Source organism: Bubalus bubalis, chromosome 19, assembly GCF_019923935.1.
Source record: "Bubalus bubalis isolate 160015118507 breed Murrah chromosome 19, NDDB_SH_1, whole genome shotgun sequence".
In the NCBI taxonomy this organism is placed as follows: domain Eukaryota; kingdom Metazoa; phylum Chordata; class Mammalia; order Artiodactyla; family Bovidae; genus Bubalus; species Bubalus bubalis.
Genome location: NC_059175.1, coordinates 270,719 through 285,669, shown reverse-complemented (window position 1 = coordinate 285,669; position 14,951 = coordinate 270,719). Strand labels below are relative to the sequence as shown.

Genomic DNA, 14,951 nt, shown 5'->3' with positions numbered 1-14,951 from the left:
GTCCCCACCTCCTCCCTCCACACTCCTTTGTGAAAGTGTGCCGTTGCCTCTTCTGGAGAAGATCCTGAGGCCTTCAGGTCTTGGGATTTTCTGATATTGGGAGGGACACCTCAGAACCCTTTGGTCAAGAGCACTCTCCTATCCCTGACCGCACACCTGCCTCCCCTTCAGGTCTTGGGATTTTCTGATATTGGGAGGGACACCTCAGAACCCTTTGGTCAAGAGCACTCTCCTATCCCTGACCGCACACCTGCCTCCCCTCCTTCCAGTAGGCTCTGTCTGCACTGAGTGGGGAAAGTGAGGTCCTCTAACACCAAGGAATCAGGGTTGGGGGATCTGACAGAGACCAGAGCAGCTGTGGGGGAACCCCAAACAAGCCCTCAGCAAAGACACCCCACATGACCCTCACAGCCACCTGCAGAGATAAGGGATGTGGGTCTGGAGCTCGGTGCCTGTGCTTACGAGCCTTGAAAGAGAATTCTGGCCAGCCTGTCACCCAGTGGCATCCCCAGCCACTTCAGGACACAAGCTCAGACTGTGGTCTAGATGTCCCCAGGAGCTGTCACCACTCAGAGTCTGTTCAGCTCTCAACCACGTGACAGAGAGTTCTCAGACCTGGGGGTGTTGAGACTCTGATTCTGTACTGCAAGCTCAGGACTTCATGCAAACCCATGATCTTAGAAGGCCCCCGACATCATGAGATCACAGGGTCTTAGAACTGTGGACTCTTAGATTCATGGATTCTCCAAAACTTGAACTTGTAAACTCTTAGAATCCTAGAATGTAAGAACGATGGGTTCCAGTTGCTGTCCTCCCACCAACCCACCGCAGTCCCCAAATCCTCATTGCAGTGAGGGTGGTGGGTAGTGTAGGAGGTTTCTTATTTCCTCCATCCGAGGCTCTTGCCATGGACCTGGGGGAGGGAATTTGACACCACACAGAGGTTTAGAAAAGAAGGAATTCCTGGGGCCCTAGTTTCGGGCCCTGGGTGCTGCTGGCATTCTGAGGAGGGGGAAGAACCTCCTGGAGTAGAGAGGGAAGCCCTCTACTCTAGGAGGTGAGACTGGAGGTGACCACCAAAGGATGGGTGGCATTGGGATGGGCTGAGAGAAGCAGGACCGTGCAGGCGGGGCAGAGTCTATGTACATAAGGGTGACCGAGGGCCATGAGCAGGCCTGCTTGAGTTTTCCTTTTCCATCTGGACATATGAAGCCTAGAGCCCGTGACCACGAAAATGTAAGAGGAGTGCAGGGCTCTGGCTCAGAGGGAACAGAGGAAGCTGAGGTCCTTCAGGTCTGCCTTGCCAACTCCGTCCCTTCCAGATGTGCCAGGTAGGCTCTCGGGTAACCAGTTACCTAAGCATAAGGAAGAGCGAGAGATGCCTCTGCTGCCTTGCCCCTGCTTCTCCCACTCCAGGATCGGACTTCAGACCAGGGCTACTCTTTAACTGAGGGGCGAGCAAAGGGCTGGAAGGAGAGGCTTAAAGCACAGACTTGAACCCAAAGCTGCGGCGGCTGGACTGACAGGCAGAGTGCTTTGGGTATGCCTAGGAAGGGGTAGTGGTGGTCGCTGAGCTAGGAAGACTGGGTAGAATATCCATGGACGGAAGGACATCAGTGGTGTTCCCAGCCAAGTGGACAGCAGGCTCAGAGGAGGCTGGCTTGGATGAGCACAGCGAGCATGGAGACTGGTCAGAAGTGGTCCAGGGTGCTGGGCTGGAGCTGGGGTGTTAGGGAGTTAGGACCACAGATCTTGATTCTCTGCTCCCTGTCCCTGGAAACTCTCTGTACTGTAACCAAGACCTCCTTGAGTTCAAGGACAAAATAGAAAGAAACCAGTCTAGCTTTCAAAATCTTGAGATAATATATTTATGCACAGTGTCTCTTAGAATCTTGATGAAGTCTACAGGCCAACTCAATAATGTTGATTTTTTTTGAATTAAGATGCATTTAAATCAAAAGCCCCTTCTCCCAGTGCAACATTTTTCACTTTATCCCACAATGCCCCCCCACCCCCCACCATCACCATAATGACTCACATCCCCAGGCAGGCCACAGGGACGTTAGCAAAAGAGACGTGCAGTCCCTGCAGCCTTTGCCCAAGTTTGAAGGTGTTTATCCTCGGGGGTTTCCTTGTATGCTGTTCTAATGAGGCCTCAACTCAACAAAGCAGATAGGACTATATCAGTATCTGTGACGTGAACGCTGAAATAATATACTGAAGGCCTGAAAGTAACTGCCGCTACACCCTGAAAGCGACAGAACCAGAAACAGACGGCAGTGGCCAGCACTCCCTCTGTGTCAGGCGCTGGGTATGACCACGTTTGACACTCAGCACCCTTAGGATGTAGAAACTGTTACCACTTTCTATGTGGGCTGAAGCACAGCGAGGTGGAGCGAGTGGCCGACATGTGTGCATGGAAGGGGATGAGAGCTGACCCAGGTCTGGCTGATTCCTCAGCTCAGTCCGGAGATTCCTGATGTCCTGAAACCAAGGATGTCACTTGGTTACTCCTCTTTGTCCAGAATCAGTAGGTTAAATGCGTATCAAAATGGCATAAACCTTATGCCTTAGAAAAAAAAGGCAAAACATTTGAAAACAGGGAATGCGGGGTATACCACCGGTTGCTTGTCTTTAGCCGATAAAGAACTGTAGGGATCCTTGCCATTAGAGATGAGGTCCATGAACCAGTGGCGCCAGCATCCCATGGGAGCTTATTGGGAATGCTCATTCCCAGGCCCCACCCAGACTCCCTGAATCAGAAGCTCTACTTTTACAAGACTCTGGGGGTTTTGTTTAGGAAGCACATGTGTAGAGAGGGCTGTAGCATTGGAAAGAAAAGAAGGCCGTAACCACATCTGCCTCCAGACCTCTACTGCTTCATGTGCAAGAGAGCATGGCTTCCCTCATTTCTCCTGAAGACTTCAGCAGCCCTGAACTCCGTGCTTACCAGGCTGGGTTTGCCCCTGTAAGTAGTGAGTAGCTATCGTTGCCTCGGAGAAGCTCATACAGCTTGAGTTGCTCTGCAGGTACTTAGAATTCAGGAGACACAGCCACATGTACCTACCGGGGCCAGGTTTAACCCTCGCAGAGGCCTGGCCTGCAGTATGTGCAGCATGCACTCCCACGAAGTCATCCCCAGGATGTCGCTTTCAAAGACTGGGCTGAGGTGGGGGCGAGGTTGTGAAAGTTTGCTCTAGCTGCTGCAGCACTAGGTCACGTGTTTCAAATTTATCCATCATACAAGTAAGGGTGAATAGGTCAGCTCTTAGAGATGTCGCAGCTTTTGGGTGCAGGCCCAGTAAATCCTCACATTCTAGAACTTGCCGGCCTCCAGGGACATCCAGGCCCCCTGAGTATCGTACCTTACCACGAATCCACAGCACGCAGCAACCCCAGCAGCACCAGGATCTACTTGCGATTCCAGCCCACTTTTCTCCATCCTAGTAGGGGGTGGAGCAAGGAAAGTGGGGAGGGAGGACCGTCCCTTTGTCCTGATGCTTCCCCAGTTGGGCTCCCTCATCATGTAAGTGTTCCAAGGTCTCACTTCCTACCTCACCACCTATTGCACAGCTTCCTCTGTACCAGCTTCCTCCTCTGACTTGCACAGGCTGTGTTTATTTTTCATAGTCAGTCCAGTAAAATTCAGCCAGGGACCCCAGAGAGGTGTGCAGGCTCAAGGCCCTGCAGGAGGGAGAGGAGCTAGGAAGGATCTGTGTTCATAAGTGCCTGTGTGTGTGCTTGAGCCCCTGTGAGTAAGGTGGTACCTGTGGTCTGTTTCTTGCTGGGACTTTGACACATTGTCACCTCAGAGAGAGGAGCCCATAGATGCATGTTTCTGGCCCACGTTCAGGGAGGCTGGCCATAGCAGCTGCCTCTGGCCATGTTGAAGCCTGAGCCTGCAGGGACACCATGGAGCTGCCGACACTGTGCTCCTCTGGGAGAGGCGGGGCAGGCCCGCAAGGCCTGAGTTGAACCACAGCTCCATACTCTCCCCTGGAGACCAGAGGCATCTATCGAAAGCAAAGGGATTCACCCTTCTCTCTCTTTTTTTTTTCCAGCTTAGTGTTGTTTTTTTCTTTTCTTTCTTTTTTTTTTTTTTTTTTGAGTATAATTGCTTTACAATGTTGTGTTGGTTTCTGCTTTCACTTTCCTCCCTCCCACCCCACCCAATCCCACCCATCTGAGTCATCACAGAGTGCCAGGCTGAGCTCCCTGTGCTGCACCCCAGCTCCCCGCTAGCATCTGTCTCACACACGGTAGCGCATATATGTCAGTGCTTCTCTCCTCCACTGTGTCCACACGTCTGTTTTCACGTCTGCGCCTTTATTCTTGCCCTTTTTCTAGATTCAAATAAGTTCATCTTCACCCTTTTTCTAGATTCTACATATACACATTAATATATAATATTTGTCTTTCTCCTTCTACTTCACTCTTTATGACAGACTCTAGGTCCATTCACATCTCTCAAAATGACCCAATTTCATTCCTTTTCATGGCTGAGTAACGTTTCATTGCATATACGTACCACATCTTCTTCATCTATCCCAGTTCTTATATCAGCCTGAATCTCTGGGGGAGAAAAGGAATAAACAATAGAGAAGAATCAAAGGCAGTGCCGAGAGCATCATTTCTTCACCATGCTTACCAGCTCCTTCTGCATATCACACTTTTATTCAATGTGGATCTAGTGCCCCGCACAGAGTGGATCGCTTAGTTTCTTAAGCTGCCATAAGAGGTGAAGGTACTGATCATCAGCCACATTTAAGGGTGGAGACGCTGAAACAGGCACCGAGTAGCAGACACATGCAGAACAGCATCTGACACACGTACGCGTAGACGAAACATCGTTACACTGGGGGGGCCTCGGGGAAGTCCAGTCTGCTCTCCCAGAGCCCGGTCTCCTCCTGATCCTGGAGGGGACAGACCCTCCCTCACTGGGTGCTGAGAGACCTCAGCAAGGTGCTCTGTGAGAGGTGCGTGAAGGAGGGCTAAGCTGAATACTAGTTCTACGTAGACAGTGGCAGATCTGAGCCAAAACCTGTCTGACCACAACGTGAGCCCCCAGCCAGCTGCTGACAAGGTTTTAACTGGGATCTACCACTGTCTTCATAGAACTAGTTCCTAGGGTGCCCGTGTAAAACAGGCAGACACCGACTCGCAGGCTGTGGGCCGGGCTTTGGGGAGCTCGTGGGGGCTGAGGGGCCTTGAGGACACAAGAAGATACAGGAGAGGCTGCCTGGAAGCTAGCCGGGCCTGGAGCAGCCTCGCTCTGACATGTTGCAGGTGCGAATGCCCCCCTGGCTACAGCGGGAAGCTCTGCGAGGTGAACAATGATGACTGCACCGCCCACCGGTGCCGCCACGGGGCCCAGTGTGTGGACGCGGCCAATGGCTACACGTGCATCTGCCCCCAGGGCTTCAGGTAGGGCTGAGGGGCTGCGGGGCAGGCAGCAGAGGGTGGGGGGCTGGGGGGCCCAGGCGACCCTAGCCCTGCATGTCCATGGTGTCTTTATTTCCCAAAGCTTCCTCACGCCCTCCAAGTCCCAGAGTAGACATTGTTAACCCCGTGTTGTAGATGGAAAAAGGAGGTACCCAGGGCAACCCCCTGGCAGTTGGACTTAGGGTCAAACTTGGGCATGATTCCATGTAACGAAAGATGATTCCATTTTGGAGCCCAGCTTGCAGGGTGGAGGTAACCACATGGCCACGCTGGCAGGATCTTCTTTCTAGGCTGGAGAATAAACCATTATGGATTCCCTAGTGACAGGAAGATGGAGGTGGATGGGAGGATTTGGGGAAGTCACTGAAGCCGGGCGAGAAAAGGGAGACAGGAGGTGCTGGCCAGGTGGTCAGATGTCTGTGGGGTGTATGGACGGAGTATATGGGTGGCAGCTCCAGCTCCCACACTGACCAGAAGGGAAGGGCACAGGGGATCCCGGAGGGGAGGCTGGGGACTGCAGTCAAGGGGATCAGCCTGGGGGATGTGTTCTGTATACACGTCAGGTCTCATGGAAGCATAGAGCCAACTGTGCAGACGAGCCCTGGTCATAGACTGGGAACATGAGCCTGGAAGGAACCATGAGTTCTCAAGGCGGTTGGTTCCAAAGGCTGACTGAGGCCCTTTGCAAGCGAGGCTTATGAAAATATAAGTTTCAGGGCCCCACATCAGGGCTATGAAATGAGAATCGGGGGTGGGGAGAAGGAGCTGGAAACCCACACTTATAAAAAAAATGTTTTTAATTGTGGCAAAATGCACATAACACAAAATTTACCATCTTAAGCGTTTTTCAATGTACAGTGAGTACATTCATTGCCGTGCAGCTATCACCACCGTCCGTCTCCAGAAACCTTTTTATTTCACCGACTGAAACCGTACCTCCCAATTCCCCCTTCTCTAGCCCCAGCAGTCACCACTCTACTTTCTGTTTGCATGAGTTTGACCCCTCTGAGTACCTCATATGAATGGAATCAGACAGTGTTTGTCTCATTGTAACTGCTGCTTTGGCTCAGTATCATCTCAAGGTCCATCCGTATTGTCGCATACGTCAGAATGCCCTTCCTTTTCAAGGCTGAATAGTGTTGCATAGTGTGCACATGCCATGCTGCTTATCTGCTCATTCATGGCTAGAAGAGAGTCTGCACCGTTAACAAATGTATCGCAGGTGATTCTGATGACACAGAAACTGAGGACCTGCACTCTAGTCCAACCGCATTATTTTAAAAGTGGGAAATCTGTGGCTTAGAGAAGGCACCGTCCTCCCCCCATCTCTGGCAGGGCTGGAACCAGTCCCCATTCCCTTTCATGCCACCCTCTCCCCAGGCAGCTCTTTGGCCTCATTGACCTGGCATCTCCTCTCACCTTCCCCTGTCCTCTCTCCCCACCGTCCTCTCTGCCCTCCCAGTGGGCTCCACTGTGAACACCCCCCGCCCATGGTCCTGCTGCAGACCAGCCCCTGTGACCAGTACGAGTGCCAGAATGGGGCCCAGTGCATTGTGGTGCAGCAGGAGCCCACCTGCCGCTGCCCCCCCGGCTTCGCTGGCCCGAGGTGCGAGAAGCTCATCACCGTCAACTTCGTGGGCAAGGACTCCTACGTGGAGCTGGCCTCAGCCAAGGTCCGGCCCCAGGCCAACATCTCTCTGCAGGTGCGCCCCGCCCGACTCAGCCTGGAAGGACCCTGAGCTGACGCTAAGCTCTGACTGTTCTGGAAACAGCTGGGGTGGGGGGTATTGGCCAACTCCATGGCTTCTACAGACAGCTCCTGACTCCTCTAGGGAACAGTCATTCAACTACTACGTGCCAAGCAGGCAGTGGGGATTCAGTGGGGGATAAGACAGCCAAGCCCCTTGCCCAGGGCAGGAGAACAAGAAAATTGTCAATGATAATCCTTGGTGATGTGGGAGCACGCAGGTGGGGCTGTGATCCCAGCCTGCCTGGAAGAATCAGGGAAGACTTCCCAGAGGCAGTGATAACTAAGGGATGAGTAGGAGTTGGCATGGAGAAGGGTGGAAGGGCTGATAATGCAGGGTGAAGAGGGGTGCATTCGAACCTGGGAGATCAGCATGTGCAAAGGCCCAGAGGCAGGAGGGAGCAGGGCATCTTTCAGGGAGCAGGAAACTGTTTAGCATGAACCAGATTCTTTTCCATCTAACTTCTGTCAGGCTCCTTAACCTGTGGATCTGAGTAGTTCTTCCAAACCACATTTCCAGATGCTGTCAGTGCTGTTGGGGGCAGAGGGGAAGGCAAGGGATATGGTATAGAGAGACCCAGATAGCACTCATGGTAAAGAACTCACCTGCCAATGCAGGAAATGTAAGAGATGTGGGTTTGATCCCTCAGTTGGGAAGATCCCCTGGAGAAGAGGGGGCATGATAACCCACTCCAGTATTCTTGCCTGGAGGATCCAATGGACAGAGGAGCCTGGCGGGCTACCGTCCACGGGCTCACAAAGAGTCAGACACAGCTGACTGAGCATGCACGCACGTGACATAGAGTAGGACCCTGCCTATAGAGCAGGCTTGGTGAGCAGTGGGAACCCAGAGGCACAGCTAGAGGGTGCAGGCCAGTTAGCAGCCCTGCCATGTGGCATCCACCGAGGCCCTTTCTTCCTTCTGGCTATGGCTACACTAGCCTGGGTTTAAGCTTATGGAGAAAAATATTCATTCAACAAAGATCCACTGGCCATCTATACCTGCCAGGTACCATTCTAGAGACTGGGGCTGCAGAGATGCACAAATGCTCCCATGGCCTCACCTCGCGGAGCCTCCAGTCCATAAGCAGACCTCTGAGATGGGGGTGGACCACTGGCACATACAAGACAGAAGCTCTGGGTGCCATCATCCCTTGTCCCGGTCACTTCATTGCCCTCCTGCCTTCCTCTCTTAGTCCTACTCACCCAGAGACCCAAGCATTACATCCCAACTAATGGGGCCCCGGGCCCCAAACACCCCAGTGTTCTATCCAACCAGCTGCCCCACACCCCCTCTTGCCACTGCCCCTGTGCCTGGCAGTGGGCACTGACTGACTGTCCGAGAGCCCAGCCCTGAGCCCAGTGCCTGGCGAACATGCCCTCTGAGCAGCGGCTTCTGAAACCAGGGCTTCTCAGCCTTGGCAACACATTAGAATCTCCCGGGGCACCTTATCTTTGCCTGGGTCTCACCTCTAGAGATTTGCATGTAATCGGTTTGGGGTGAAGCCCAGACACTGGTGTTTTAAAAAATTCCTGAGTTCATAGTCAACACTGAATTAAATAGTAGTGGTTAGTCTTTTGTTTATAATTATTACTATATACAAAGAGATGAAGGCCCCGAGAGGCTAGATCAGAGCTCATGGTTCCTGGCATTTTTATATATGTGTTCACTTACACACACACGCACACACACACACACCCCATAAAAACAATAGCCACGCATATTGAATACCCCATAAGTATTTGGAATTGATCGATCGGCATTTGCTTGAGTATTAAGCACAGGCCTTCCTTATGGAAATATACAGACTAGACGGAAGAGGAAACAAGGACATGATTTCAGACCCAGGGTTCGTTCAGGATATGCCACCTGGAAGAGGGCTCTGGGCAGGGGGCGGGGGGGCGGGCCTCGGGGCGGCCCTGACTCTCGCGCCTCCCTCCAGGTGGCCACGGACAAGGACAACGGCCTCCTCCTCTACAAGGGGGACAACGACCCCCTGGCGCTAGAGCTGTACCAGGGCCACGTGAGGCTCGTCTACGACAGCCTGAGCTCGCCGCCGACCACAGTGTACAGGTGAGGACCGCGGTCCCGCCCCTGCTGCACGAGCGCCCCCCACCCCAGCACCTTCCGGCCTGCATCCAGCGCTGCAGAAGCTGCTGGCGGCTCTGGGTCTGCTTCTCCCCCCTCCCCACCCCCAACACACACACACACACAGTCACACATAGTCACAGAGTGGCGGGTGGGAGCCAGAGAGGCGGTCTTGGAGGAAGGGAGGAAGGCAGACCCACGGGGAGATGACACCTCATTACCATAAGATAAATGGCCAGCTGGCTCCTGGGCAGGAGCCTCTGCTCCAATGGAGACGAGGCTGCTTAATGAGATGCCCTTTTAAAAATGTCATCCCAATCTTTGATTAGTTTAAGAAAGAAAACAGAGGGAGATGAGCTTGGAACTCAAGGGGAAGAAATTCCAGAGCATGGAGAGAGCAGGACTTCTCCTTAAGTGACTTTCAAACTGTATTTCCTAAACTTCGGTCTTTCCAACCATCACCCTGATTTTTACATTATCTGTATGTTGGCTGGGCTATTACTCAATGCCCTCCCTTGCATCAGCTTTAAATCTGCTCACTTTTTAAACTTAGCTTCCTCCTGAGTGATAGCATCTGTGACATTGCAGCTCTGCTAGTTCGCCATGCCTTACTTTTTTCCTCAGTCAAATGAATTCTCAACTAGGAACGTTTAAAAACTATTTTAGTTACAAATATTTTTATAATAGGTATAAAAGGAACTACTCAAACGAGACATGTTTGTCTGTGTTACACTTAAAATCACATAAAACCTCCCCGTGGAAGGAGAGCCGTTCCTTGGGGAAAGCACAGGATGTAAGAGCAAATCCCGTCCAGAGGCCGGCCCTTCGCCTCTGGAAGCAAGAGCACGTCTGGTCGCGATGAGTGAAGGGCAACGTTTTTCCCAGTAACTAAATCCTTTCTTCAATCAAAACTGTACGTGGAATTCAATCATGCTAAACACACAGGAGCACAGCCACCCTGCAGAGCTGGAGGGAGCAGCCTCCTCCTTCACACACACCCTCGTGGAGCCCCAGCCCGCCTCCCACGAATCCCATGAAAACCATTGGCACAAACCAGTCGTTCTTTTTTAAAAACTTATGTATTTGTTCGGAGAAGGCAATGGCACCCCACTCCAGTACTCTTGCCTGGAAAATCCCATGGATGGAGGAGCCTAGTAGGCTGCAGTCCATGGGGTCGCTAGGAGTCAGACACAACTGAGCAACTTCGCTTTCACTTTCCACTTTCATGCATTGGAGAAGGAAATGGCAACCCGCTCCGGTGTTCTTGCCTTGAGAATCCCAGGGCCAGGGGAGCCTGGTGGGCTGCCGTCTATGGGGTCTCACAGAGTCGGACACGACTGAAGTGGCTTAGCAGCATGTATTTGTTTGGCTGCGTAGGTCTCAGTTGTGGCATGTGGGATCTTCACTGTGTCAGGTGGGATATTTCATTCTGGCGCCTGTGCTCAGCAGTTGCAGAGCCGGGACTTCGTTGCCCCATGACATGTGGGATCATAGCCCCCCATCTAGGGATTGAACCTGTGTCCCTCTCATTGCAAGGCGGATTTTTTTCTTTTAAGCTTTATTTATTTGCTTTTACTTTTGGTTGTGCCGCATCTTTGTTGCTACACACAGGCTTTCCCTGTGGCAGAGAGCAGGGGCTTCTCTTGCAGTGGCGCACAGCCTCGAGGCCTGGGGGCTTCAGTCGTCAGGCCCGTGGGCTCTACAGTGCGGGCTCAGTGGTTTGGTGCACTGGAGTAGTTGTTCTGCGGCATGTGGGATCTTCCTGCACCCAGGATTGAACCCGTGTCCCTACACTGGTAAGGCAGATTCTTAACCACTGGACTACCACCAGGGACGTCCGAAAGCAGTCGTTCTTGAGGTAAAGTCCCAGAGCAGCTGCAGAGCTGGAAGCTTGTCAGAAATGCACGTTTTCAGACCCCACCCTGGACCTGCCAACCCAACCTGAAGCTCTCTGGGGTCCGACCCAGCCACCAGTTTTAAGGAACCTGTAGGAGATTCTGAGAAGTGCTTGCTTACCCATGAAGGCTTCCTGGAGGAGGAACCATTTGCAGTGGGTCCTGAAGAAGGTGTGTGAGCAGGGAAAGCAGTGGGCCAGCAGGCCGGGAGAACAGCAGCCACCAGCCTGAGGGACCATGAAAAGGCAGTGGCCATGAAGAGTCACAGCAGAGGGGGTGGCTGGAGAAGAGACCAGGCAGGTTTGGCCAGCAGGTTCAGTGAACGTCCCCGTGGCCTCAGAGTTCCCTGGAGCCAGGGACTGCTACCATCTGTGTTCCTAGGGCCGCTGGCTATGGGTGAAGTCCCGGGGACAGAGACCAGGTCCAGGGCTGCCTGACCAAAGCCTGAAGTGTCAGACGCATGTAGGTGTGGCTGGGTCCCCCGTGTCTCGCACAGCGTTCTCCCGCGTGTTGCGGATGACAGGACTGCGTCCCTCCAGGTGTTGCTGGCGGCCTGGACGTGGGTGGGGCAATGACAGAAGGTGACAGCCAGACTGCGGAGCGGCTAGGCTGCTCCAAAGCGTAGGGACTCCCTGCCCTTCCCACACTGAGGTCAGCTGCTGGTTTGGGCAAGCGGTGTGCTGTTGATACAAATGTTGAAATACTCTGCTGGTGTCTTAGGGCAGGAATGAATCAGGAACCCGTAGAATGGCTACTCGCTTGTCAGGGAGTCAGGTGAGAGTTAGCAGGTGGCCCTTGGGAGACCCCAGGGCCCTTTTCTTACCTCTGGGAGGAACCAAGTAAAGGATGTCCCTACCAGGATCCTCATGCCAAGTCTGGTGACATATTTTTTGCCCTTCAACCCCCAATCCTAAAGGCCCAAGACTCTAAGAATCTCGTATTAAAAAATGGTTTTGCTGGAACTTCCCCAGCAGTCCAGTGGTTAGGACTCCATGCTTCCTGTGCAAGGGACATAGGTTTGATCCCTGGTCGGGGGTCTGAGATCCCATATACCATGAGGCGTGGCCAAAACAAGTGGTCTTGCTTCCAAATACTTTTCTCTAGGTAGCCCTGGTTTTTCCCCAGTAGTGCATTCACTCAGGAACATCTCTCAGGCACTGTTACTGAATCAGGTCTGACTGATTCAACTCAAGAGAAAGGCAAATGTTGATAGAAAGGGAAGTTGCTTTTAATCAGAATGCTGGCAATCTGGGGAGATGGTGGACTCAGTGTCCCCCAGAAACCACCTCCGAAGATTCTGTACTGCCATGAAAGCTTTTAAAGAGGAAAGAGAAGTCTGAGTTAATCACTGAGACAGGGACTCAGAGTCGTCACCTCTCCCACTCTGTGCAGACCTGTCAACTTCTTGTGACTCTTCTTTAGACGCTGTCTTGCTCACAGAGTTTGTCTGTGAGATGACTGAAGGGGAAGCTGGGGAAGAGATCTGGTCATCTGTTAATTACTTACTCATTTGTTCTACTTTGATCTATAGAAAGAACTAACAGATCAGGCGAAGTATTGTGCAATCCAAAGATCTGAGTAGAGCATGGGGGTTCCTGATGTAAGGTTAGTGAAAAGACACAAGAGCCTCCTGCAGGGAGCTCTTTCCTGCCAAAAACTGCTTACAATACCTCGCCTTGGACCTGTGCTAGGGGTTGGAGCCACAGTGTTCAGAAGAACACAGTCCAGGGAGGAAGGCAGATGTGTAAATAAGCAAGTGTTGTAGGAGCAGGATAAAAGAGGTCTCACAGAAGACGCCAGTGCCTGCTATAGGGGCAATGAAGAAGGAACAGATAGTTGATTCTGCTTAGAGAACCAGGGAAGGCTCCCTGGAGGAGGAGGTGATGCCTGAGCTGAGACATGAGCTATGGCTGATGAGTGTTTCCACAGGCTGAGAAACGAGGAGACTCTGGGGAAGGGGAGACCCCATCTGTATGCATGGAAGCCAGGCTGGGAGGAGCTGAACAGCAGCTACGGAACCAGGAAGCCATACCAGCCTCAGAAAGATCTCCTCCCCCGAATCACAGCAGTAAACTCTGACCTGCTCAGCCTCAGAGCCAGGGCCCACTAAGTTGCTTCAATCATGTCCCGACTCTTTGCAACCCCATGGGCTGCAGCCTACCAGACTTCTCTGTCCATGGGGATTCTCCAGGCAAGAATGCAGGAGTGGGTTGCCATGGCTCCTCCAGCCTCCTCACAGGAAGGCAAACCACAGCTGATCTGATCCGGGAGGGGGCAGCTGCAGACCGCATTAGGGAAGTACAGCCCCAGAGCAGCTGGGTTCCGTGCAGGTTCCCAGCTGAAGTTGCAAGTAGAAAGATTCTGTTCCAGGCCCAGATATATAATACCCAATCTACAAAAACTCACCCAAGTCCTCCCTGCCCCAGAATGGAGGCAGACTGCACTATTCCTCTGTTCTAAGACTTGTCTGAGGAGCAAACTCACCTGCATGCAAGGTCCAAGGGACCTAGTAAGGTGACAGACTTGGGGGAAGTGGGTCCCAGCAGGGAGTGTTGGAGACCGTGGTAGCCTGGAGGGTACAATGCCAACAGATGCAGCTGTGTGGGGAGGCAGAGTCTCAGAGTTAGTTAGTGAAGTCGCTCAGTCATGTCTTTGCGACCCTGTGGACTATAGCCCACCAGGCTCCTCCATCCATGGGATTCTCCAGGCAAGAATACTGGAGTGGGTTGCCATTTCCTTCTCCGGGGATCTTCCTGACCCAGGGATCGAACCCAGGTCTCCCACATTGCAGGCAGACGCTTTAACCTCTGAGCCACCAGGGAAGCCCCAGAGTCTCAAAAGAAGCTAGCAATTCAGGGTTTCCACGGGAATTCAAAGTTTAAAACAGCCCCTGAGATCCCTCTTTGGTGACCAGTGCATGCTCCCTCCAGTCTTAATTACCACAGACCCATCCACTGCTAAGTCTTTGTCTCATCCAGTCCTCACTGCAGGCCACAGGCGAGCATCATCCCCCCTGTTTTAGAGGTGAGAACTTTGATGCTCAGATGAAGCCTTGGCCCAGAGGCCAGTAAGTGGCAGAGCTGGGACTCGAAGCCAGAACAGCCTCCTATCAGAACCCCCTGTCCAACATCCTAGGGAGAAAGGTGGGCCAAGAGACAGCGTGTGGTCCCGCTCTGATGGTCTGGGAGCCTAGGGTTGCTACAGAGCAGGCTGAGGTCTCAGGCTGCTGCCTAGCTGGAGTCCCAGGAACTCTTTGTGAGGCTCTGTCGCCACCTAGTGGCCATGCCTCAGCATCCAGGTGCATGCTTCCAGCACAGAAGAGGGATGACCATTCACCCACTGTGGTGTATGGTCCTGTGCCTTGGGAACTTGGATTTGAGTCCTGCTTCCACCACCCACACTTTAAGATTTCAATCTGGACACCTTCGATCTCTGAGCCTTAGGTCTCACTTCTAAAATGGAGAAAAATTGTACATCCCATGTACAAGTGTTAGGGTTAAATGAGACAATACAAGTGCTTTAGCATAGTTAACCACTCCACACAAGCTTTCTCCTCTTCCACCCCTCTCCCCTGCCACAGCTGTTACTAAAAGGAGAGAGCACTATGGGCCCCTCTTTGCCAACACAAGTTCTCATGCTAGTCCCGACAGGAACCTCCCAGCCTGGCTCTGATGCAGCCAGGGCTTCCCACCTCCTACTCCGTGCCATTTCACTGGGCTTGGTGGATAATGAGGAAGAATGTCAGAGCCCCTTTCTCCTCTGAAATTCCTAAATAGAT

The 14,951-nt window shown here is 52.6% G+C and overlaps 1 protein-coding gene across 2 annotated transcripts in view; it reads left to right on the top strand.

Moving 5' to 3' along the window:
* SLIT3 (slit guidance ligand 3) overlaps window positions 1–14,951 on the top strand; it is a 729,759-nt gene that overhangs the window by 699,177 nt on the left and 15,631 nt on the right. For both annotated transcript variants that reach the window (XM_044932473.2, XM_044932474.2), the window contains exons 30-32: window positions 5,287–5,424; window positions 6,905–7,145; window positions 9,133–9,263. In XM_044932473.2, coding sequence (XP_044788408.2) covers window positions 5,287–5,424; window positions 6,905–7,145; window positions 9,133–9,263 — 510 coding nt within the window. The remainder of the gene's footprint in view (window positions 1–5,286; window positions 5,425–6,904; window positions 7,146–9,132; window positions 9,264–14,951) is intronic.